The sequence below is a fragment of the Furipterus horrens genome, unplaced genomic scaffold (assembly GCF_987537825.1).
Source record: "Furipterus horrens unplaced genomic scaffold, mFurHor1.1.pri manual_scaffold_3, whole genome shotgun sequence".
NCBI classification, from domain to species: Eukaryota; Metazoa; Chordata; class Mammalia; order Chiroptera; family Furipteridae; genus Furipterus; species Furipterus horrens.
Window position 1 is genome coordinate 32,989,831 of NW_028327173.1, and position 27,394 is coordinate 33,017,224.

A 27,394-nucleotide genomic window follows, 5' to 3' on the forward strand; every position below is an offset into this window, starting at 1 on the left:
TTTTGATTACAATGACCTCGGAGTATGGTTTGATATCAGGTATTGTGATCCCTCCATTTTGTTCTTTCTCAAGATTGCTCAGGATGTTCAGGGTCTTTTTAGTTTCATATAAAATTTTGGAATATTTGTTCTAAGTCTGTGAAATATGCCATTGATATTTTAATAAGAATTTCATTGAATATATAGATCGCTTTGGGTAGTACAGACATTTTAATGATGTTAATTCTTCCAACCCATCCAACATGGTATATGCTTCCGCTTATTTGTATCTTCCTCAGTCTCTTTCTTCAGTGTCTTATAGTTTCTGAGTGCAAATATTTTACCTCCTTGATAAAATTTATTCCTAGATCTTGGAAGTTTTTGATTACTGCTTCAGTTTCATTGCTAGTAATTGTTTAGATTTTCTAATTCTTCATAGTTCAGTCTTGGAAAGTTGTGTGCTCCCAGAAATTTATACATTTTTTCCAGGTTGTCTACTTGTTGGCAAATAATTGTTCATAGTATTCTTTAATAATTCTTTGTCTTTCTGTGATGCTGGCTGTAATTTTTCCTCTTTAATTTGTGATTTTATTTATTTGGGCTCTCAATACTTTTTCTTGATGAGTTTAGCTAGAGTTGTATCACTTTTGTTCAACAGTGTATTGGTTTAAATAGACATCCAAATAAATGTACAAGTTGTAATTGGTTGATATGCCTTTGACTTAAACTATAATGCTAATCTTCTGTTTTTCTCATTCTATTTTCTAGCAACATTTATTGAAGAACTTTGACCACTTCTTTCAAAAAAATAATTTTATTTATTTACTTTTAGAGAGAGGGAAGGGAAGGGAGAAATAAAGGGGGAGAAACATTCATTTGTGAGAGAAATATTGATGGTTGCCTCTTGCAGGTGCCCCAACCAAGGATCAAACCTACAACCCAGGCATGTGCCCTGACAGGAATCAAACTAACAACCTTTTGCTTTGCAGGACGACACTTCACCAGCTGAGTCACGCTGGTCAGAGTGGATCATTTCTTGTGTAGTGTTTTCCGTGTCTACATTTTGCTCATTTAATGTCTGCTGAATATTTTTAAATGTTCTTCTTTTTTTTCTATGTCCTACAAATTAGAGGTTAAAATAGAGGTTTAATCAGATTCAAGGTTATTCTTTTTTTCTTTTTGTGATATTAGCAGCCATTGATGTTCAGTGACTAGGTTATTAATATATTGTTACATTATTTAAGTAATCATTATATTGACAACTATTACAATACTGTGTATTTAGTTTTAAATGAAAATTTTATTGATTAAATTGTTTTACTTATTTCTTATATATTAGTTATTCATCTAATTTTTAATATAGTCTCATTTCCATTTGAATTTTTCTTAAGTCATTTTCATATAGTCTATGGTAATGGTGAATTCTTTATGGCCTTGACTATTATTTGCTCTTACTTATAAGAAAGTAATTAGAATAAGTAAAATTGTGGGCTTAAAACACACTTACCCCTTAGAATCTCATATATATTGTTCTTGTTTCTTCTAAAATCTAGTGATACACATAGATATTCTCTGTTCATTTAATACTGTGTTCATTTAAGAAAGTTATACCAAAAAGCAATGGAAATAACGCATGGTTTTGTGAATTTAAATTCACTTACAGTAAGTTTTTAGGGGAAAATTATCTATCTGAAGACTTGTTGGCCCTCATTCATATCAAAATTTGGCAAAAAAAACAAATCCGAAGAATTTTTAGCTTCCTGCTTATTACTTGAGATTGCTGGCTGAACTAAAGTGGAGAAATGATGAAATTCATTCAAGGAGGCAGGGTGAGCAGAGTTAAAGAATGTTAAAGTTGAATCAAGTCTTAGTAATTTTCAGTGAATAGAATAACAAAAGTGCTGGATAAATTAATCTATGGGGGTGCTAGAGATACAGATGCCAACATAAAAATTGACCCACATGTTGCAGGAGGACAGTGATAAGTCTGAGAAGCACCGCTAGGGTTCTGTGTGTTACTAGCTGAAGTGCAGAGCAGAAGTCTGAGGATCAGGCAGAAGAAGAGTCGCTCTTTGTGCACTTGAGATGAGACAACTTAACCTTAGTATATAAATATATAACTTGACAAAACATAATTTGGGACGACTTATGTTGTTTTTTCTCTGAAAAGAGGATGAACCTTGGGCTAACAAACAGGCAGAAAGTGAAGCCTTACAAGAAATAGAATATAAATATGTGCTGGAAAAATGATAGAGTCATGACTAACCCTGACCACTTACCTTTTACTGTCAGGCACAAATAAACGATAAGTACAGCATACAACATAATCAGCACAAATACTATACTTATAAGATCAGTTGTCCATTCACTGTATAAGGAAAGCAGAGAATCTGAAAGAGAGACTGAGAAAGGTATAAAAATTAGAAAATTAATTGAAGTGAGAACTAGGGTAAGAGAATATTCTGGAACTAAAATTTAATGTAACTTTATGTGTACAGATAATTTATTCTTTAGAAGTTATTATTTTAGTACTAAAAATGGACTAATTCAGTCAACCATAACAACTATATAGAATAGATTCTTTAACATTCTTTGATTATCTTATTGTTAATTTTGAGTTGATGTTGCAATAAGATGAACCCTGGATGAGTAGAGTGGATTTTGTGTTTGGGAGAGTTGTAAAGACTTGGGAATGACACAGATTGTCATAGACAGAATGGCCATCACCCAAAGATACCCAATCTCCTGTTCCTGGACTTCTACATATGTTACATTGCATGAAAAAGGAGACTTACTTTGCAGACAGAATTAAGGTTATGAAGCTTGAAATGAGATTATCAAGGAATATTTAGGTGGGGAAAATATAATCATATGAGCCAAAAAAAAAAAAAAAAAATCAGAGACTTTCTCTGGCTGCAGTCAGAAATATGTGGAAGAAGAAGTCAGAGATTTCAAATGTTGAAAGGGACTAGACCCACCATTGCTAGAAGATCATGACAAAAACCATTTGAAGAAATCCAGGCAGCCCCTCTGTCCCCTGCAGATAATCTCCTAGGAAATTGGACTTAAGTCCTGCAATTGCAAGGAACTGATATTGTCCGACAAACTAAGTAAATTTGGAGGTAGATGAGTAAGGCTTTGAGTATAATCTGTCCTAGGGTAAAATTCCTTTTCATCATGATTTGTGAAACTAAAAAAAAAAAAATTATCTGCCTTAAAATATAATGGTGCAATAAGTACAGGAAAATAGTTATAGACATTCCCATTGAAAGACAGAGAAAATGAGAAGAAAAACGTAGTTACCACTCTCGGCAATTTCAAAATTCAACCAGGCAAACTCCATTAGGTTTCAAGTCTTAGGGATAATTCTTTGTGACTCATGACTCTGACCTCTGGGCCTGGAGTCATTGTTCAATTTTCATAAAGGACAGCACATGGCAGCAGGCTGAATAATGGACTCCAAAGATAGTCAACATCTAATGTAATGCCTGGTATTTCATGTGGTAAAAGAGTATTTGCAAGTGTCATTAAGTTATAGAGCCTAAGATGGGAAGATTATACATAAAGTATATAAATGCCAAATCACTATGTTGTACACCTAAAACTAATATAATATTGTATGTTATCTATAATTTTAAAAGAATGTTACATTTCAGAATGATAAAAAAGATAGAGTTCCTAGGAATAGAATGACAAAATAGACTTGTACAATGTAAATCATAAAACATTGTTGAAAGAACTGTGTAAGATCTAAATAAATGGAATGATATTCATCTTCTTTTTACTCAATGTTTATAACAGAATTATTAATAGTAGCCGAAATTGGAAACAACCCAAGGTACATTAATTGAAGAATGGATAAGTAAAATGTTCTGAATTCACACAATGGACTATTGTTCAGCAATAAAAATGAATGAAGAACTGATACATGCTAAAGCATGAATAAACTTTTAAAACAATATGCCAAGTAAAAGAAGCCAGTCAAAAAAGAATATATTGTCTGATTCCATTTATATGAAATCTTAGAAAAAGACAAATTAAAACCAAGATGAGATACCACTACAAACACTAATCTAAAATTAGAGAGACTACAGGAACCAAATATTGGAAAACATGAGGAATAAATGCTTTCTTATTCATTGCTGGTGATCCATAAAATGATACAGACACTTGAGCAGTTTCTTGTAAAGTTAGACATATACATAACACATGACCCAGATCAATTTCTAGGTATTTATTTTTTTAAACGCTAACCACAGCTATGTGATCATTAAAATGAGATTCCCTTTATAATCAGGAATATTTTATATTTGCCTCAGACATCTCTTGCAGTGGTTGAGTTGGTCTGTATCCTGGTCTCTTGGTTTTTCATATTTGCTCCTAAAGAATCTTCAGGAGGGAGAACTAAGACTTGGTTGAAATTAAGGCATCCAGGGGAAATTTAACTTGTGTTTACTGGTTTTTTCCCCCACATTTTATCCAAGTACTTGATTTGTTTACACAAACCTTAATTTTCCTTTAGTACTAAAAATATGGTGTTTTTATCCATTGGTTTAATAAGTTTGAAGGTAAGGTTTTGCAATTTTCAGTAGAAAGAATTGAAAAAAAGGCCCATGCGTGTTGTTGTTCAAGGCCTATGGAGCATGAGGACAGGGACTAAGTGGACAGAGAGAAAGTCCTGCTGTGACCACACTAATGCTCTAAACTTGTCCTTTGTGGTTTGAAAACAATGTCTCAAGTAAAATAAAGGCTTTTTCCCCCTTGTTTAATGGTAGTTAACCTATATATGCATTTCCTTAGAGTCCTCTAGACAATTAAGAATTGTCAAATGTCAATATAATATTTTTGAATATTATTATATTCTTCTATCAGTTTGATCTCTAAGTGATTGCCTCATTTCATAGGCAATAGGCCCAAGGAAGAATTTCAATGTTTCATAGGCCTTCGGAAATTGCATGCAAACTGAAGAGGTATGTGTGAATATTACTCAGATAGAAAACATTTATGTCTGACATTATATATTCAGTACAGACACTAAACCCCAAATAGATAAGAAACGGTGACCTAGAGTCATAAATGTACACCATCAGTGGCTCCAATAAAGTAAATGAGTGGTTGGACCCAATCATGTTTTCTGCCACCAGAACGTTTTTCCCTCCTTGTAGCAGAAAGCGCTATGTCCTCAAGCACAGTTGAGCACATTGGCAGCAGTTACAGGACCTTCAGTCCTTGACACCCACAACAATCTTAGTGTTGGAATTTGGTCCTCTGTAATGTCACCCAAACCACTGTTCTTCCTGGGGATGATGAAAGAGTCATACAGCTTTGGATAAACAACCCAGATTTCCAGGAAAAGAGAGAGTCCCCCACTACTGACCCACTTACCTCTTCTCCGGGATAGCAGATACATAGCAGGCACTATACAAAGGCTTCCAAAACATATTAATTGAGCCCAAACTGTGTTCAACAAACGAATGAAGTCACGTAGGCACACTAGAAGAGAGAGGGTTAGAATTAATAAATGAGGAATGCAGGCATCGGGGGGCATCACTGGCCTAAGGACTATTATCAGAAAAAGCAGTCATTGCCCCATGTACGCTCAATCTAGATCAGGCTCTGGATGCGTATTTAATTTGTGGGAGGTGGCAGGGCCTGGGAGGACTGGATTTGTTGCTCTTAATCGGGCTAAGAGGAGTTCCCGTTCCTAGTTCTCATGAGGCCCCAGGAGACTTCACCAGATCCGTGGGGATTCTGAGGGCTGTGAGACTGACCAGATGGAGCTGTGGTGACACTGAATTGGCTGAAAGAAAAAAACTGTTGTATCCACAGACTCTGAACATACTTATACCTTTCAGCTTGAATTCCACTGTCAAGCGGCTTGTTTCTACAAGTTAAACAGAGAGGATTAAAATGTTTTTTTCGTATATTACTAAAATATGTATCCGTTTATTCTTTGATCTATATCACCTTCCAAAGTAAAAAAAGGTACAATCAGGTACTCTAAAGGAACTCAGTTGTAGTCAAGTTATGATCTCAGTTCATTAAAAAACTTTCATAGGGAAGCGGGAAAAAGCTAATTGGTAGGTAACATGTACCAGTAGATTAGATTTTCAAAATGCAGGCAATTCCCATAATAACTATGTAACAGGCTGCCATGTGAGTTGATAGCCTCCTCAACCATTAAGCTGTGCAGGCAGAAACCTGAAACCAAATACTGGAGAGAAGCCCAGTGATTGGATCATGAGAATTGGAGCCAAACACCTTTGCATTCCAATCTTGACTGTGTGAGCCAGGACATCTAATCTATAAAATGCTGACAATAGTAGCACTGCCTTTTAGGATTAATTTAGATAAATTCTGTAAAATGATTATCACAATGCCTAGCATACGGTAGGAGCTGACTAAGTGTGGTACCAGGTTTTAAGGATCTGATAGAAAAATGAGCACAATGGATTATATCTTCTCCTTTGACTCATCTCCATTAAATTGTCTACTCAAGCTCCAAATTCACATCCTTAATATAGCAGTTTACTCAGCTGTAAATGAGTTTGGTCATTTTTTTGAAAAAGTTGTCTTTAATGTCCTTGTACCTGATGGGCCACTCTATCTACTGTATCTTCAGTAACATATTCATAAGGAAAAATGATATAGTCATTCACCTGAGCCATAAAACCCAAGGAATCAGTCTGGTTACAAAAGACTTATTAGCTTAGAGACCTATTTATTTTTCACATTGGTTTTGTTCGAGTCTTTGAATGGAGGTAGTATCTTAAAAATTAATGGCAATCTGTGCAGGCAAAAATATTATGACCAAATGAAATGTATCCTAGAGCAAAACTCAGGATTTGTCCATCACTAAATTATTCTGACTGAAGCAGAGGTTGGATCCACCTCATTTTGACGGAATAGACTCTTATCTAAGAGAGAAAGCACTCCTTTTGGGGCACAGAAGTAACTGGGGGCCTAAGTAGTTTGGGAGACATACTGACCCTCATTCCTCAAAAAATTCGTTGTCCTGGGAAGCTCATAATTGACAGGTATGAAGTTTAACACTTGTAAAGTGAGAAACAAACCCTAAGTCATTCTATGTAAGGCTTGGCATGTATTGACAAATGTCATACAGCTTTGCTTAAGCACTCCATGTGACATGGGCATCACATTAAACAAGATGCACTAAATGATTACAGCCTTGTTGCAGCAGTTACCTGTTTTTTTGAAACATTGACAGCCAATGAGCATAACAATGAAAACTGGTATCACATACAAAAGTGAAATTAAAACTATCAGCCAGATGGGGTGTGGATGAAACAGGGCATCTGAAAGAAAAAGCAGAGCAATTTGAAGTTCAATAAACCCATGACATGCACCACTATTGAATTAGAAATTTTACTGCTAACAAGCAGGATTCCCCTTCAGATCCTGCATTTTCTTTATTCTTTTTATTTTATTACTTTTGTATTTGATCTCTAGGGCTAAAGATCAGTGGAACTAGTTTCCTGGCAAGTACAGAGCCTGGGATTGAGTGTTTTTGGCACAGAACATAAACAGAGGCAATAGTGGAATGAAAGAAATGTCTCTCTTGTCTCTTGCTAATATTCCAGTACAAACACTCCCTGATTATAAAGGAAACAATCAATGGAATCATGGACTCCAAAACTCATGTTGGGAGTTGAGAAGCTCAATGGCTTAAGACAACCTAAGGATCTAGGGAGCTCTTAGGGCGTAAAGGTAATGAAGACAAATAGATCTTCCTTTCCTTTTATGGTTTGCATTTTAGGTAAGTTCTTTCTAATACAGTATTTTCCTTCAAAAGTGTGTGTTTCAGTTGTAGCATTTAACTTCTAACCCATATGAAATTTATTTTTGCATAGAGTTATATGCATGAGTCTTTCTTCCTGAGGTATAGACAATTATTTCAACATTACACAAGAACTGTTTCATCTTTTAAATAATGCACTAAAATGCATACATTATAATTTGGTATACACTGTTTCCTTATGACCTGGGTCTCATTCTCCCTTTCTTAATTTTTATTATTGGTAGAATGGCCTTTTCCTGTGACAGTAAATAATAGCCTGTGGTCATAAATTACCACAAATTATTCTTAATCACTTTCTTCATTTAAAGACATCTCAGACAGAAATCCTTTGGATGTCCTTTAAAAAAAATAGTTTGATAAGTAATTTTGAAGTTAGTAGGAAAGAAAGAATATCTATAAATGGTAGAAAGAAGTTTAAATAAATAAGGAGGTAGAGTTTACTTTATCAGATTTAAAAAACTGACTAGAATACATTGGGGAGACAAAGTTCAGCATAGGAAATACAGTCAATAATATTGTAATAACTATGTATGGTACCAGGTGAGTACTGGATTTACCAGGGTGATCACTTTGTAAGTTATATAAATGCCCAATCACTATGTTTTATACCTGAAACGAATATATTTTATGTGAATTATAATAAAAAACCATTTATTTAATAACTGACTATAATGAAATGACTATATTGATTTTGGATTGTTTTTGTCTCTATGGATGTAAATATTCGCATTCAAAACGAAATATTTCCTCCACAGATATTTATGTTCTTCTGAGGTCTTTTACAGAGAGTATGCGTTGTTTTCAAGTAGGTTCTGTATCTGGCTTGTGACTATGCATTTTATGCATTTAATGTTTTTCCAAGGTTTTCCTTGGGCATTTTTACTTTCTATTATTATATATTTGTTCTAGTATATAATTAAGAAAATATCTTACATATTTGCCTTTGGGTTGTTTTTTTGCCTGCACCATATATTTGGTACTTTTTAACGAGAGCAACAACATTTTTGGATAGCTTTTCAGAAAAAGCAAAGTTTACTATGCAGTGTTTGTGCAGATTTCATATTTATGCTAAATTTTAACTTGTTTAATACTTGTGAATTGCATAAAGGTATGAGATCTTTATTTATTATATAGAATGTGAAAAATGATAACAATATTGCTCACATAGTCCATGAAAGTTTTTTTTCTTCAAAATTTATTAATTATGTAATTCCATTTTAGTTATTATTCATTTAATTGCATCAGATATGACTCTTTTTTTTAATTTTATTTTTTGATTATTCAATTACAGTTGTCCCATTTTTACCCCATTGCTCCCCCCTCCCAGCCCATCCCTTCTCCCACAATTGTATCCCTCCCCGTTGTCCATGTCCATGAGTCATTCATATACGTTCCTTGACTAGACCCTTTCCTTATTTAACTCCCTTCTCTCCCTCCCCCCTCCCCCCTACTGACTACTGTTCTAGTCTTTGCCTATTTAGTTCATTTGTTTGTGTTGCTCTTTAGTTTCCTGTATTGGGTGATATCATGTGGTATTTTGCTTTCTTTGCCTGGTTTATTTCACTAAGCATAATTCTCTCTAATTCCATCTATGTTGTTGCAAATGGCAGGAGTTCCTTCTGTCTCTCTGCTGCATAGAACTCCATTGTGTAAATGTACCACAGTTTTTTGATCCACTCATCTACAGATGGGCACTTATGTTGTCTCCAGCACTTAGCTATTGTAAACAGGGCTGCTATGAACATAGGGGTGCATAAGTTCTCTTGAATTAGGGTTTCAGGATTTTTCGGGTATAATCCTAGCAGTGGAATCACTGGTTCAAATGGCAGTTCCATTTTTAGTTTTTTGAGGTAATTCCATACTGTTCTCCATAGTGGCTGCACCAGTCTGCATTCCCACTAACAGTGCAGTAGGGTTCCCGTTTCTCCACATCCTCGCCAGCACTTGTTGTTTGTTGATTTGTTGATGATGGCCATTCTGACAGGCGTAAGGTGGTATCTCATTGTGGTTTTTACTTGCATCTCTCTGATGGCTAGTGATGTTGAGCATTTTTTCATGTGCCTATGGACCTTCTGTATGTTATGCTTATTTTAAAGCCTATTCTAATTTCAATTCTATTTGAAACTAATATTTGAATTTATCTATCAATATACAATTGTTAATTTACATAGGAAACCAACTATCTTTAGTGAAATAATAAAAAACATTAGGAAGATTAAAAAGAGGTTTTAATGGAAATTATGTTTCTCATTAATAAAAGGGTGACATCAAAACAAATACTTCTAAATATTGCTCTTTGCCTGCTGTATTTGGTTTTTCCCTACCTCTTTCCTTATTCCTTCTCAGATACTTTGCAGGTTTCTCTTATTCATCCAAAGGACATCTAAAAGATATGCTCCAAAATTCAGTTCTAGGATTCTATTTTTCTACTTTTTCTGTTCCCATTTTTTTTTGTAGTTGAAGACATTCACATTATGTCTCAAGGCTGGTCTCTTCCACAAAACTTTAATGCATATCTAACAGTTTCCTTTGCATGTCTTATAGGCATGCTCTTGTCTCCAAAATATGCTCCTCTCACAAACTCCCCCATCTCAGTACATGAAAACTTATCCTTCATGGCTCAAGCCCCTACCTTTAGGATTATTGTTTATTCCTCTCTTTCATTATTTATTCAATCCATCAGTAAGTTCCATCAGCACTTTATTTAAAATATTTATAGAATCTTACCAACTGTTACTATCTTTTCCTCCATACCTATTTCCCATATCATTGTTACAGACTCCTATCTCACCAGGGTAACAGGTGTTTTTTTTTCTTTTGTTTTGTTTTGTTTTGTTTGTTTGTTTTCAGTCTATTTTCTAATCCTCCAAGAAGATTAGAAAAGATTTTTAAGATAAAAGATTGTGCCTATATTCAGGCTAGAAAGAGACTCCCTGAAGTGATATCTGAAGACCCACTACTCTATTCCTGTAATCAACCTAGACTTCTCTGCATAGGTGTTAGCTAAGGGTATACCTTTGTCACACATAGGACATAGCCTTTTCCTGTTTGGCCTTTGATGTCCAGCTTTAGTTCCACATTTTATTTACTGTTGATTTGACTGGCTTCTCTCAACACCTAGCTACTTATAAATGGCTGTAATAATCCTTTCTTACTGAATTTTCAGGAAGTTTTAAAGACAGCATTAGTACTATTAATATTAAATAATAGTAAGCAAAGATTTTTGCTTCTACTAATACATTTGTATTACAACATGTCACAAAAACCTATGCAGCATAATTATACTTCTTTCTAAGATGAGAAAACTATAGTCAGGAAGGGAAGTGACATCCTTCAAGTCACTGAACTAAAAACTTGTCAAGCTTACACATTAATACTGTAAATGAAAATGGGGCTCTGTAATAAATCACTGGCCAGAAGTATCTCACAGGGTGATTTGATCATAGAGTCCTAACTGGGAAAGTCATGGTGGGTAATCATACCCTACACCTATAACTTCTTTAGTAAAAGGTATATTTTCACCTTAATCAAGCCATGTCTATTGTTCTTATACATCTAGATTAACAGACCTTAGAAATGTAAGGGTAATCTTTGTCAGGATCCTGGGAGGCATGACCACCCTCAATGGATCACACAATCTTGTTAACTATCATGTAGCCTAATCATGGAGATTTCCCCCACTGGCTTTCTCCCACCTCCGTGTAATTTTCCTCATATTTCCTCCTTAATTCCAAGCATATAAAAAGAACTGTAAAACTCATTCTTGCAAGCATTTGAGATCTTGCTCCCAGGCGTGTCATCAGTTTGGCTACAATAAACACATAAAAATTCTCTACAGGTTTGAAAATTCTTGCATTAACAATATTGTGAGGGTCTAATGAAATAATGAACTTCCCTTTAAAGCTGTAATGTGTATTTCAGTTATGGGTTGTCATTATCCTTCTAATTGTTTTTCCTCTCAAGCCCTCCTCTCAGCACCTGACAATATCTGTCTACCAACACCCATAACAATTTTAAAGAGTCACATTCAAATACTGCTTGATAATGTACAAAGCTTTTTAACATTCTCATTTAGTTCCTCTATATGGTACTTTATTGACAAGTAAACTTTACCAAACACTCACCAGATAAGAAGATATTTATTTGTTTCCCTTCACCTGACAGAGGGTTGCGAATGTAGCAACTCACATTGTTCTCTGATTCGTTTCTGAGGAGAAGAGTCATCTTCATGTAGAATAATCCAGCTCCATCCTGTGAATAGGATTTTGATGAATGTGGAACCACCTCTCCCTTGTTGTCTCTCCACTCCATCTGGGGCTGAGGGAACCAGCCTCCTGAGTTACACTCCACCGTAAGTCCACCAGTGCTAGCAGCCTGAATATGGACCTGTGTCTCCAAGCCTAATGCTGGGTAAATGAGACAGAAATAAGATAGTTATTTTATTGAGGTTGAGTCATAGATGGAGAGCAGGATGACAGCTCTGGAGGTGGGGTTGGGGTGGAGGGATCAAGCTAAAAAGAACAAGGACTCATGGGCATGGACAATAGTGTGGTGACTGAGCAGGGCGGGGGGCAAGTTGAGTGGAGGTGGAAGAGGGTATAAAGGGGATAAATGGTTATGGAAAAATACAATAAAAAATAAACTATTGATCAAAAATGAAAATTGAAAGGAAAATGGTCTCATTAATCTGTATTCTGCGGTATAAGAAGGGGTGATACTCAATTTCATATCCAAGCTACAAATTACACTATCTTTGGTCACCCGCCCAGCACTGTTTACTTACTGATAGTATATATTTAAAGTAGGTATAGGGGGTTTTCTTGCTATTTATACACCTTAAGTATTTTGTAAAATATAAAAAAGACAAGAAATAAAAAGAAAAAAATAATATATTTTCCACCTATTTCAGCTTATGGGGCCACAAGGTCATTGATATGCAATGTTCTACCATAAACCTACCTGCTACACTCAGGTTCATGCTGGCCACATCCATGAAGTCGCTATCCTTAAATGAACACTGGTATTGTCCATTATCAGAAATGCTGAGATTATGAAGTCTGAGAGTCACTTTGCCAACCCCAATGGCCTCTTTCACAAGCTCTATGCGATCCACATATTCTGGGGCAGCATCCCCATTCAGCTCATGGCCATCTCTGTATAGGTGAACAAGCTTGTAATGATTACTCTTGAACCAGGACACTTGCATGTGTTTTGCACTCTGTGGGGGGGATAACTGGCAGCTAAGCTCAGCCTGTCCTCCTACTGTAGCCACCAAGTGTCCCGTGGGAATGGTCACTGTCCAGTTTTCTGTAGAGAAAGAAAAAACTAGGATAAGTTTGCGGCCAAAAGGATCTCCATTGCTATATATGGAAGAACATACTGTAGATTTCCTGTCTGACCTAGCCATTTTAAATATCCAGCTTTGGATATATCCCCTTCTGTTTAAATCAAAATTTTATTCATTAAAAAGACCAATATTACTACATTATTCTCTTTAAAATATACTCACTTGGGTTGTGGGAAGATGGAAGCACAAAAAGCACCAGGAATATGACTCTCTACTTAGACAATCATTACACTGGCAGAATCTGCCTGAGGTAACTATTGTGGAACTCTGGAGTCTATTGGAGGCCTTCAGCTACCAGGGGAAATGTTGGATGATAAACTGAATTAATTCTGGTCAATTTCAGCTAATATCACAATAGCATCTACCCATTTCCCACCCTCATCCCCATGGCAGGTAGCTGTGCAACTTTCCTTGGAGCAGCTTTCACATAGCTTATGGGAGCCAGAGTAGGAAATTAATAAATAAATGAATGACTAAACAAACAAACAATAAATAAATAAAACAAAACACACTTGTTCTTCAAAAACTGGGGTTCTGTGCTGTGATCACTGATTGCTGCTTCCAACCATGGAGATTGGAAGACAAAGAGGCAAGTGGCCATTTTTGATGTACCTTCTCCTATTTTTTCAAGCCCCTCCTCTCTAACTGAAGTGACACCAGAGAATTTAAAGGGTCAGCATCCTTTCATTCACTCCTGATACAGAAAGATCAGATCAGATCACTGGGGAGGATTAAGGAGGGACAATAAGAGGAGGTTGCTCGAGGCAATGGTAAACAGTCTAGGACAGGATTGTCTAAGAAACTGAGTACCTCTGGAGCATGTGGAATTATGGGCCAGCAGATTTAAAATAAAAGGAAGGCAGAGACTGTCTTTTGGGCTCTCTTTCTTGAAGATGCCTGGATGATCCTGCTGCAGCTGCGTGCATTTCCCCAAGGACAGTATTTTGGATGGATTTTGGATGGAAGGAGAAACTCCAGGCACAGCTAGGATCAGGCTGGCCTGGCAGAGGGTGGCAGGGTTATTCTTCTTCAGGTGTTCTAGAAGGGACAAGCTCTGAGGCAGAAGCCTGCCATTCTCCAAAAATTGGGTAGCTTTTGTATCTTACATTGTATTAGTTTGTAAACTAATTCTATATAAATAAGATAACTAGCCCTGGCTGGTGTGGCTCAGTTGATTGAGCACCAGCTTGCAGAATGAAAGGTCACCAGTTTCAGTCCTGGTCAGGGCACGTGCTAGGTTAAGGGCCAGGTCCCCAGTTGGGGGTATGCGAGAGGCAGCTGGTCAATGTTTCTCTCATACATCCACATCAATGTCTCTCTCCCTCTTTTTCCCTCCCTTCCCCTCTCTCTAAAAAAAATATTTTTTAAATAAAAAAAGAAATAATATAACTAAAAACTAATAGGGGGAATGATAAGGAAACTCAGGAGTTAAAAAGTTGAGCCTCAAGTAATAGGCTAAGTGACTAGTGCATGTCTCCAAAATTGTGTAGTTTTAAAATAAAGACTCCTTTCTTTTATGACCAAACCTTTGCTTCTGGAATTCTGCCTAGAGGGTAACAGCAGGGCCCCTCTTGCTGTTTAGTAACACTTCATTTTTCTCTTTTCTCCTTTTGGGAAGCAGATATTAAAGATTAAAGTATTCAAAAGCTGGTGCATATATGAGGGAAATTAGAAAATGACCACACATGCCCAAGAAAAGGGACAGACTTATAAAAGTCTTAGACCTGAAGCTTACACCTCATGGTGTTCCTTGGCACACAGACTACAACAATAAAATAAAACAAAACAAAAACAATAAAGAAAACAACAGAAAGCCAACAACAAGTCCTGGGAAAGAAGGGGAATGAGATTTTGAGTTAACACATTAAATTCATTTAAAAATTCACAAAATATACAAAGAAAGGGAAATATGGCACATTTCAAGAACAAAAACAAAACAAAACAGAAACTCTTCTGGAAAAGACCTTATGGCAGATCCACAATTAAAAACTTTAAAAGAAATGTCATAAGATGCTCAAAAAACTATAGGAAGAGGTGAGAGAGTTAAGAAAAATATGTATGAACAGAATGGGAATATAAATAATGACCTAAAAAGAAAACAGAAAGGAATTCTGGAGCTGAAAAACACAACTGAAATGAAAACTTCACTTGTGGGATTCAAAGGCAGATTTAAAAAGAAAGCAAAAGAATCAGTGAACTTGAAATCAGGACCATGGAAATTATTAAGTCTGAGGGACAGAAATAAAAATGATTGAAAAGAGGGAACATAGCTTAAGGTATTTTTGAGACATCATTGAATAGACCAATATATTATGGGAGTCCCAAAAGGAGAAGAGTGTGAGAATGAGACAGAAAGAACATTTGGTATAATAATGGCTAAAAACTCCCCAAATATAATAAAAGCCATAACTCTAAACATCCATGAAGTTCAACAAAATCTAATTAAGATGAACTCAAAGAGAATCACAAATAGACACTTTCAAATAAAACTTTCAAAAGACAGAGACAGAATCTTGAGAGCAGCAAATAAGAAGCAACTCATCACATATGAGGGATTATAAGCAGATTTTTCATTAGACCTATGGAAACTGGAAGGCAGTGGAATAATATTTACAAAATGCTGAAAGGAAAACAAAACCAGAACTGTTAACCAAGAATCATATGTCCAGCAAAGTGTCCAGAGGTGAGTAAGAAATCAGGACATTCCCAGAAAAATGTGGGGGATAAGTGTAAGGGGAGGAGAGTATTCTTTAGTCCTGTGATTAGATCTCAGTCTTTTAGTGAGTCTATGTCCCTGGCTATGAACTTCATGAGTGCATTTCAGCCTACCCCTCTTCCTTAGGTGGGCTGAAGTTGGATATTTCTCTGCCTCTAGGTCAGTCAGACTCTAATAGAACACTGATAAGTTAGGCTCTGGTTAAATAGTCTGTCTTGAAGGCAGGTCTTGTTAAGAATACCATATTTAAAAATGGTTACTTGTCCCCTCTCTCTGCCTAAAATGTAAAGGGATTTTTCTGCAATATTCACTGTGAGATCCTAGTAAAAATACTGGAGGTAAAATCAAAAAAGTGAGTTCTCTGGGCCTTCTTGGAGTTTATGACTCAGACTTGTCCGCAGTGAGCCTATAGCAATTCAGTAATTACAGCTTAGATCTTCCTACCCTGGTACTGGTTCCCACAGAGGTTTCTGGTCTGAAGGTTTTGAGTTTCTAACTCTGCCACTTGTCTAACTTCCCCTGTTGGAGGACAGCAATTTGTCCTGTGACCTCACTCTCCTATTAGACCTAAAAAGAGTTGTTGATTTTAGTTTTTTCAGTTTTCTAACTTGGTGTTAGGATGTAGTGATGACTTTCAAGCTTTTTACATGCTGAACTAGACTCTGGAAGTCTGCCGTGAGTTCTTTCCATAGCTGTGACTCAGTAAGAGGAGAGTAGATATTCTCACCTGATGTTGATGTGATCACTTGTAGAAGAAGAAAGCCCAGACAATACCCAGAACGGAAAGAGTATTTAAGCTTCATCATGCCTGGAAAAAAGATGAGAAGAAAGTCATACAGTATGAGATATTGGTAGGAGTTGTCAAGATACATGAAATTAAATCAAGAACATAAAAAGGGACAACCTCTCAGTGTTCAACAAAATGACATGTTCCCCCAACATGTTCTGATCAGAAAAGGTCTTCTCAGTCCCTTTCTCCTACTAAATCACACTCTACTTTTTATCTCTCACTTTGTAACCTAACCTACTAAGTGAACATTTTATCCAGTGAGCAAAAAATATATTCTAAGTGAATGAATTGGGGGAGGAGATAAAAAATGGCAAGCACAAAAGCATAAATGTGTAAATGTGCATGGTAAAGTAAGGAAAGTATTTTTTAAATTTTTTTCTTGATGAGATTAAATTGCGGTGGAAATAAAAAAGCTTGTTAATAATTTTATGTATTATTTATTAAAAAGGAAAAGTTGCTGAAATATTAACTGGACATCATGTGTTTTATCTGGCAATCTACTGTAACTCATAGTCACAAACATGATTTGACTCATAGGGTCAATAAGAAAAAACAAAACAAAACATAAAACCAACAACCAAAAAGTGGTTCAGACCATATATATCTTAAAGGAAGATGAAGGATTTATTAAAATCATAGCCATGTGCTAAAGAAAGGAGTCAAGATCTGAAGGAAGAAATTCCTATGGTCCTAGACACTAACAAAATCTATCTACTATTGGAAAAAGAGAGAGAGAGAGAGAGAGATCTATTTGGCCTATATAAAGCCAATGTGAAAAAAATTAAAGTAATGGTGTTTTATATTTTAATATTTTACATATCTGACAGGTATGACAAATGATTATCAGTAACATTGGCCCATTAGAGTATTCACATCCCAGTTTGTGGAGGCAGGTTGGCATAGCACCCAGAAAAGCAGATTACAATTTCCAAAGAGATGTAATGCTCTGGTATCTCCCTCCTCTACCACTCTTATTCAGAATCAGCAACTTAAACCTTGAATCTCTGAAAGACAAATACTCATTTTTAAAAACCAACTATAGGAGAAATAAAAGCACATGTCTCTATTAAGACTTGTATCCAAGAGCTAATAATAGCTTTATTTGTAATAGTCGACAATTGGAAATAATTCAAAATTTTGTTTACGATGGATGGACAAACAAATTGTGTTACATTTATATGATGTAATATATAAAACAATAAAAATAAGCAAATTATTTTTACACGCATATGAATCTCAAAAGGACTGTGCTGTGTTAAAGAAGTCAAACAGAAAAAATGGTCCCTGCTGTGCGGCTTAATGAATATAAAATTCTAGGAATTGCAAATAATCTCTATAAAAGTAGATCAGTGGTTGCCTGAGGAGGGGAAAATGGAGGAAAGGGAACTATTATAAAAGTGCTTGAATTTTTCATCACTTTTGGGAGTAAAGGATATGTTTATTATATTTATTAGTGACAGTTTCACAAGTATATACATATGTAAAACTTAAATTATTCACCTTAAACACATACCATTTGTTGCATGTCAATTCTACCTCAATAAATGTTTCTTTTTTGTGTGAAGTCTACTTTTAAAATACAATTAAAATATTAGCAATAACCTTTTAGGAGGTATTTACATTTAATAACTACCATTATATCAGGTCTAAAACATTGGCATCACAATAAGCTTTCTTTGAGTTCTTTACAAGAAAAGACTAGGGAAGGGGTCAGTTTTTAATTATTAGCAATTCAATACTGAAATATGAAGGCAAATCTTCTCTTTTGAAACACTTCACTGTCTGTTACCTTTCTACATTGCAGATACCACTTTTCTGTGATGAGAAGATTGGCAAGGCATTAATGCAGCCTTGTCCCTAACCATTATTCACAATTTGATCACTTACTTGAGTTCCAGGATCCAGAGAAAATGTCCTTCAGTTTCTTCAGAAAGTCCTCTTGGTGTCTGAAAGCGGTTTAGCAGCACGCTTCCACCAACCACCGGTAACAGGTAAACAGCAAAGTGGGAGCTCTGGTTATCACAGCTGCCATCTGTGGCCTGCCCATGGAAATTTTATTCCGGACAATCTGACATCAAAATCTCTTCACAGGAAAAACAGCAAGGTATCTGTTTCACACGTTATAAAATCTCAAGTTCCTTTGCAGCTAAAACTTGCATCACCCATGAAAACTGCTATATTAGGCAGTAGCAGGTCCCAACATGACATGCCTTAGCTTGAGATGATTTCTGAGCTCAGGAGTCTTTCTATATGTATTTCCCCTGGATCGTTCCTTGGCATCCTGAGAACGCTGGAACAAACCTAAGGGGAATTCTTGGTCTTAGTAACAGTTATATGCCCTTTATATTATCTTTGTAAACACAATTTAGTTTCCTCTTACTCATCCACCCCTACTGAACACCCTTTTCTTCCTCCCATACCAGTGCTGTTTTCTTTCTGAAAACCATATCCCCTTCAATTCAGAGAAGAGCACAAAACAAGAACCTGGAAAATAATATCCCAAGCTTCTTCAAATTAACCAAACAATGAAATTTTTTAATTAAGAGGAACCTGAATGAAGCTTAGGTGCTAGTAGTTATCAACTCTAAAAAGGGGCCCGGACAGGCCACTAGCACCACAAAATACAGGCTTAAAATGAGGCTTTGAGGATAGAATTTTCAAGCTTATAAGTAGAAGACCATAGGCAAACCTCTGGATCCTCCATATTCCATGCAATATGTGCTTAGGCCAGAAATGGCTGGACTACAGATATTAAGGGCAATGTTTCATAGGAAGGAAACACCTGCTGTTGTAATCCTCTACTTTTAAGGGAGGAAAAGTAAGAAATATTTATGGGACTCTAAAACAAAAGTGGTTCCAGAGTCAAAGAAATGATTAGTCTTAGACTGCTTGGTTATGCTAACTCAGGCCTACTGAGCCTTCTCTCTACAGAACTACTGAAAGGGGAGGGCTGGAAATGAGCCTCCAGGACCATCTAGATTTCCTCAGTACATAAGTGACACTTGAAGGTTCACTACATATTTCTTTCCATTGTAATTCGCTGCCTGCAGGAATAGTGTAAGGCTGTTTGGAGGGCAGTCCTCCATATTTGTAATAAGAAAAGACCGTTATTCAACCTATGACTCAAGACTACCTATATTTCAGAACAGGACTACTGAAAGCCACCCAAATTCTGTCAGTCATCCCTCCCCTCCCCAGAATTTAGCAGGACTAATCCATTCTTGGACCAGAGTAAAAAGTTTAACAGGGATCCAAAGTTTCTCTTCTTTCACTCATACAAACTTTAGAATTACCTAACAGTTTGTAGTTTTAAAAAGATTTGCTAGGATTTTGATTGAAGACAATTGATTGTTGAGACTTCTGATCTATGACTATGGGTATTGATCATTTTATTTAGGTCATTTTTAATTTATCTGCTTATTAGCAATTATAGTAATTTTGTTAGGCATTAGGAGGTGTCCCTTTCTGTAAGCCACATAATTAAGTGTTGTCTTAGATGAGGCTTCTGGGAAACTGACTATAAGATTGTATTCAGGAAATTTATTGGGTATACACTTGAGATCAACGCCAATGGTCAAGTAAAAGAAGTAGCATTTAGCAGGAAGGATTGTTGAACTGTAATGAAGCAACAACAAAGATCAGCCCTGCAGAAAATTAGAATGGTTCTTTAGGGTTTCATCACCATGAGGCAAGGGGGGTGGGGTAGGCCTTCATACCATCACAAGGACACTTATTGATACAAGGTGACCTTGTACCTAAAGACAATGCATGACCTTTGCTTAGGCTGAGGCCATCTCCCATAAGCCACTCAGCTGAGAGATTTTAACCACTAATGATCCCAATGATTTGGGGAGTAGGTGCCACAGTCTTAAAGGGAGATCTGGGTGGCCCACCGAAATGTCTACTAGATACCATCCCATGGGCTGCTTGGTCCATGTACATTGTACAGTGAGTTAATCTAAGAGGCTGGATGTTGTCTTTTCTGGTGACATAACAGCTAATCTGAAGGGCACAGCTAATACCACCTTCCCCTTCTCCTCCTATCCATTCTTGATTTCTCTCACCTTTAGCTTTTACCCTCACAGGAGCGTCTCTGTGAGCCTATGTAGCTCAACTGGTGTAATAACTGGGATCCTAATTCCTGAAGTGTGTAAGACCTTTATCACCATAACCTTCTATAGCCATGGATGTTACATTTTCCCACTTGCTGTTAATATTTGACAACAGGAATGTCAAAGGGGCAACAGGGAGCTTTTGGAAACAAGTTATGGAAAAGTTCTATGTCTTAATTGTGGCAGTGGTTTCATAATATACGTTTCTTTAAATGGTTCAAAATATACTCTAAATGTGTGCAGTTTACTGTATATAAATGATATTTCAATAAAGTTTATTTTTTAAATTGAGAAATGTGCCCCAGTAGATCATCTAGGTGCCAAACTATGCAAATTATATGTAAATAACCTTAATTGTAAAAATGACTCACAAAACTTACTAGCTTATACTCACAGAAAAGCTTATTATGAGGTATAGGACAGTAACAGCAGAAGAATATGCATTAAAAGGGATTTGGAGTTCTCAGGAACAAGCTTCTTGGTCTACCCACCACCGAGTCACATAACACAGGATCTGCATAGTCTCCAGATCTCAAATCACCACCAGTGTCTTGTGAAGCACCTCAGTACTAGAAATCTCCAAATCTTCCCATGGTAGGGGTCTCATGTTTAATTGTTCATATAAATCTATTCTAGTTATGTGACCAGACTTCATGTTTGAACCCTAAAATTCCCCACTCCCAGTCTTCATCAAAATTTGATGTTAATCTTAGATAAAATAACCATTACTAAGAAATGAAGATAGGCTGATACTTCTTGTCTGTAACAACTCACAGATCCATGGCTTTATAGCACCATATATCTTTAGTTCATATATCATTGACTAAAAATAATAACTCTAAAAGTAAGCACTCAGTCAATCCAGACCAGCTGAACTTAACCAAATGTTATAAAACATTTATTCTTTCTTACCTTCATTCTGTAATAGTAGTTCTACCTCTTTCTGATGATATGCATAAATTACCACTACAAAGGCAGTGGGGTAGTTATCAATTGTCTTTAACTGCTTTTCTCTTAGCATTAGAACCCAAACACTCTTTGAGACTTCTGATTCCAGCTATGATGAAGTAACAAAGATGAGACCTAATATCAATCGTCGTCGTCGGCAGCCGTCCGTCTCGAGAGACGATGGTGTAGCTTCCTAAGAGTCTATCTGCACCGCCGAGAATGGCTGTGCAGTCCAACTCGGGAGTGACACGGTATCTGTCTCCTCCCGTGTTGAATCGACATCTTGCGATGACGCTGAAGCTACAGAGCCTGGGCAGGGTGATATGGAGGGCCTGCTGTTGCCCATGCAGCAGACCCCCCCTCTCTTCGCAGCTGAAGGGTCCAAGGGAAAGACGGAGTCGATACAGCTTGGCTTCAGGTGCGCCGCAGGAGTTGCCGGTGTTGACTACAATGTCAAACCGCCTTAGGGACTCCGGCTCCGGATTTTCTGTCGGGGTTTACTCCCTTAGCCTTTCCCCTGAAGAGGTATGCCGCAAGGCAGCGGAGGTTTTTTGGAGTCAGAGTTTTCCTTCTCTGATGTACCCTGACTGGAAGATCGAACCAGCGACACTTAGCTCGCAGGCCGACGCTCAATCCACTGAGCTAAACCAGCCAGGGCAAGACCTAATATCAATAAATAATGATAAAACAAGTAAAATATGTGAAATAACCTTTTTTAAAAAAAAATTTTAGAAAAGAGACAGGAAAATCAATGAGGCAAGTCCTACAATTGCCTCAGCTTACTGGGGGTAATTTTTTATTGTGAGGAGAGGAACAGAGAACACAAAACCCAAAAGGCCTGGCTGAATTGAGAAGACAATGCATTTCAGGGAAGCTAAGGTGGCAGGAAGATGTAAGGCTGAGTATGAGAAAGAAGAGAACTGCTCCAGATATCTTCAAATAAAGCCCACTGAAAATTTTCTGACTATTCAACAGCACATGTGTAAAACGAAACTGATAAAGTGGGCAAAAATGATCACCATTGCATTAATGCCAGCACCAGACATAGACAAGAAAAGAAACTATAGACTAATATCCCCATATGAACATTCATACAAAAATCCTCCACAAAATACGATCAAACAAAATTCAGTAGCATACATCATGGTCAAACAGGAGTAAATCCTGGGTTACAGGTATGGTTCAACAAAAAACTAATTGATCAAAGTAATACACCACATTAACAAAATCAAAGAAGAAAAAAACCACATGATCATCTTAATTGATGGAGAAAATCATTCGACAAGATTTAATACCACTGCATGACAAAATACTCAACAACTAGGGATAAAAAGAAACTACCTCGACATAACAAAAGCTATATCTGAAAAACCCACAGTAAACATTATATTAAATTCATGGAGACAAAACATAGAAAGGTGACTGCCAGGGGCTGGTGGGAGAGGGGAATGGGACTTATTGTTTAATGGGTATAAAGTTTCACTTTTGCAACATGAAGCGTTCTGGAGATAGATGGTGATGATGGTTCCACAACATGATGGTACTTAATCATTAAACTGTATAGAGATGACTCTCAGTTTGTTCGAGCACCATCCCTATATGTCAAGTTTGTGGGTTCAATCCCAGTCAGGGCACAAACAAGAATCAACCAATTAATGCATAAATAAGTGGAATAACAAATCAATGTTTCTCTTTCTCCCTCTCTCTCTCAAATCAATAAATTAAAAAATAAATCAGTAAATAAAATAATAAAAATTGGAGAAAAAAAAACTAAAGGCTTCAGACTAGCCTAAATTAATTCAGCATGTGGAATGATATGACTATCTGAATATTAGCCTTTAAAAAGTTACTTTGCTTTTAATGGTAAAATTAAAATTCTAGTTGAATAAATAAAATTTGTGTGATGGAGAGTTCTAACACAGAATAAATTTATACTCAGATCAATGTAATTCTCCCATTTCTTTTATGCTTTCACGTTATTCTCATCCTCATTAGTCTCTGATTTATCATTTATCCCATACATTGTGGTATGTTATTAATATGCATAGTCTTTGATACTTGGTATTTTAAATATTTTATTGATTTATTTTCTCTTTGGACAAAAATTTGCATAGAAAAAGGCTTGACTTTTTTTCCTTCAACTTTTCCAAGTTTTTATGACTTGTCTATTTGTATTTTTGTTAACAATTTCTCTCTTTAAGGCATTTGATCAGCCAATTTGTTCTTCACCATTTTTTCTTCAGATAACTTAGTAAGGTTTTTTATTCTTGGATTAACAAAGAATCAGAATTGAGTCAATAAATGTTAACTATAATCATTATGAGTTGTGGATAGAGTTCACCTGCCACTGTGTAGATGTTGGATTAGATGATGACATTGACAATTTTTAGTCAGAGATTCTTTTAGGTGATTATTATTGTTATAGAGCTGAGAAGTTATTGTACACTCAAATCATACAAGAGTCCATGGTATACTTATTTTGTAAATATCTCACAAGGTCTCTGAAAAAATAAAAGCAGCAACATACAACAAATACTCAGAGTCTCCTGTTGGCCAGGTATTGTGCCCAAGGTCCCACAACCAGTAAACAGTAGATATGGGATTAAAATCAAAGGTTTGTGTGACTCTCAAATCTGTGCTATTTTCACAGTTACTGGCTTCCTCTTTTTTAAAAATCACATTTAAAACACCTCTCTCCTGATTCTTCATAAGTTGCATATACTTTCTACTTGGTACACATGCCTTTTCATTTTCTGTCCATCAATAGTCAGTAAGAAATCATGCATAACATATGTACACCTTTCAGCACACATTTTCCCACTTAGTATGTATAACTTTTGTGTAGGAGTTTCCTTTGAAATTGAGACCTCAGACTATTTGCTGAGAAGAGGAATTCACCCTTCATTTTAATGAACCAACCCAGCACCTGAGAAAACAATACATCTGACTAAACAGGCTATCAGTCTATAGTTGCAAAGCTTATTGGCACAAAACTAAAGAAAGTGTCATTCACAATGAACAGCATTAACAAACAGATTGAAGGGTAAATCTAAGGACTATACAGAATAAGAGAAAGAATACAGAGCCTAGAGTCTGAGGATCTGTTTTTGAAATCCCACCATGTAATCAGGAACAAAATATGAAATCTTTGAGTAGGGCTATAGATAATTACATTACAGCCAAACTTCTGTGTGCATGAAAATGAAATATTTTCTTAGTGAGCAAGATACCCTAGGACAATGGAGAAAGATATACAATTCCCAGTAATAGCAAGAAAATGGCAATACAAGAAATTTATTGCACAAAGTACCACCCATATGATGCAATTGAAGAGTTACTAATATTTCATTGTATGTAAATGTATATGTATATATATACATAGACCACATTGTATTTATTCATTTATCTATTGATGGAAACTTGGGTTGAGTATCATGGTTATTGTGAATAATGTTGCAATGAACATGGGAGTGCAGATATCTGTTCAAGATTCTGAGTTCAATTGTTTTTAGATATAGACCCAGAAATTGAATTGATGAATCATAGATCATTCTATTTTTAATGTTTTGAGGAATATCCATAGTGTTTTTCATAGTTGTTGCACCATTTGATATTCCCACCAACAGTATACAAAGGTTTCAATCTCTCCACAACCTTTATGGAAATGCTGCCATTTGAAACAACACAGATGAATCTGGAGGACATTATGAAGTCAGTCATGGAAGGACAAACACTGCATGATTCCACTTATATGAGATGTCTAAAATAGTTTAACTGATAGAAGTGGAAAATATATAGTGGTTGTCAGGGGCTGCTTGGGAGGGGGTGGGAGAAATCAGTTTTATTCAATGTGTTTAAATTTTGCTAAATAAATCAATTCCAGAGGTCTCCTGTACAACATAGTGCCTATAGCTAACGATGTGGAATCATGCACCTCAAAATTTGTTAAAAGTATAGGCCTCATGTTAAGTGTTCATATAACAAAACACACAAAGGGGCACAAGGAAACTCTAGGAAGTATCGACCATGTCTGTTACCTTGATTGTCATGATAGTATCACAGCTGTTTGCATTTGCTGAAGCTCATTAAATTGTACACATTAAATGTGTGCAGTTCTTTGTATATTGATTATACCTCAATAAAGCTTTTTTAAAAAGAGTAAATAGTTAAATTATAAGTGCTTGTTTTCCAAAGTTATTGACAGAAATGTTGCCTATTGGTACTAACAAAGATTATTTCCTTGATCATAATTTATCCAGAGTTTTGAACTTTCTTTTATGTCTATTGGTGTACTTCCTGTAAAATCCAGTTTTAGCAAGAACCCTGCTAAATCAGTTTAACCAGAATCCCTTACCCACAATATCTGATCACCTTCAATGTCTGACCAGCAAGTTCCTCCACCATCCCCATTCAATGTCTAATCACCCTGACCTGCCTTCAGCAAAGAATCCTGTCAGTTGATTTAGCTAAAAACCCCTTACTTCTGATGTTTCCTTTAGTAATTTTCCGTTCACTGATTTCCACCCTGCTCCTTGGTTATAAATTCCCATTTGCCCATGCTGCTTTTGGAATTGAGTCCAATCTCTCTCTCCTGCTGTAAAATCCCATTGTAGTGGTCCCTATACCTAGTACAATGGCGCTGAATAAAGTCTGCTTTACCATTTTTGACAAATGTCACTGAATTTTTTTTCTTTAACAGCACCATGCTGGCTCCCTTGGGGAGATACTTTGGGACTTTATCTTAGTGGTCTTCAATATTTTTCTCATGCATACTCTACAAAGACTTGAGTAACTCTATATTCTCTTACATATTTATATTAATATCTAGACTTTTATGTAAGTTAAGTAGTTGCAAAAGGTATGTCTTCCAGACTTTTATAAGTATTGATGCTTTAAAGTAAAGTGCCCCCAGATTTTATATCAATAGGAACATATTAAGCTTGAGAATGTTTTATTGACAACCCTACATAAATTTCTGCTATAAAATTATAAATTAGTTTTATACTTGTAACCATAAGATTAAAAATTCTCCTTTTTTGATTTATTATTATAGGTTCTATAAGAATACAGCTGGTAAGACATTATAAATATATTCTCAATTTTGATAAATAATATTAAAGATAGAAAGTACAATTTTATTAGAAACAAACCTCTTAAGATGACTGGACTGTTTTTAAACATGAATTTATCATTGGATTAGTATTAATTATAGCTATAATGAAACAGGATTAGGGGTAATTCTGTGCCTGTCTGTGATGGTTTATTTTATGTATAAGCTTGGCTAGGCTCTGACACTAAGTATTTTTGGTGAAACAACTTCACAGATGCTGCTGTGAAGGTATTTTTTTAGACTTTAAATACAGTAGAAAACTTTCCACAATGTTGGCGAGGTTTATCCAATCAGTTGAAGGCCTTAAGAGCAAAGACTGAAGTTTCCCAAAGAAGAAACAAATCAGCCTAAAAATTATAATGTAGAAGCCTTGTGTGCATTCCCAGTTTGCTGGCCTGTCCTACAGATTTTGAACTCAAGACTTCACCACCAACTTTTACCCGAACCTCTTGCCTGCTGGTCTGCCAGCAGATTTTGAACTTACCAGCTCCTGCAACAATCACATGAGCCAATCTTATATTTATTATATATACAGGGTGGAGCAAAAGTAGGTTTACAATTGTTCATATGAAA

The 27,394-nt window shown here is 36.0% G+C and overlaps 1 protein-coding gene and 1 long non-coding RNA gene across 5 annotated transcripts; both read right to left on the reverse strand.

Moving 5' to 3' along the window:
• Positions 1-2,319: 2,319 nt before the first annotated feature.
• Positions 2,320-5,428, reverse strand: LOC150014866 (uncharacterized). Its single transcript, XR_016509702.1, has 3 exons — positions 5,365-5,428; positions 2,958-3,169; positions 2,320-2,381 (listed from the first exon to the last, which is right to left on the reverse strand). It is a non-coding gene; the product is annotated as an uncharacterized LOC150014866 (long non-coding RNA).
• Positions 5,429-5,542: 114 nt separating this feature from the next.
• On the reverse strand, positions 5,543-16,667 carry LOC150014867 (putative selection and upkeep of intraepithelial T-cells protein 1 homolog). 4 transcript variants are annotated; one of them, XM_090269419.1, is made up of 7 exons: positions 16,589-16,646; positions 14,672-14,752; positions 13,758-13,839; positions 12,758-13,105; positions 11,923-12,204; positions 7,185-7,295; positions 5,543-5,863 (listed from the first exon to the last, which is right to left on the reverse strand). In XM_090269419.1, exons 4-7 carry the CDS (start codon positions 13,002-13,004, stop codon positions 5,691-5,693), a joined length of 813 nt encoding a protein of 270 aa, XP_090125545.1. In that variant the 5' UTR covers positions 13,005-13,105; positions 13,758-13,839; positions 14,672-14,752; positions 16,589-16,646; the 3' UTR covers positions 5,543-5,690. The 4 variants fall into 4 exon arrangements, with proteins under 4 accessions (XP_090125545.1, XP_090125548.1, XP_090125544.1 ...); XM_090269422.1 differs by lacking the exon at positions 14,672-14,752 and having other exon boundaries at positions 16,589-16,616; XM_090269418.1 differs by lacking the exons at positions 13,758-13,839; positions 14,672-14,752 and having other exon boundaries at positions 16,589-16,667.
• Between the last annotated feature and the right edge of the window lie 10,727 nt (positions 16,668-27,394).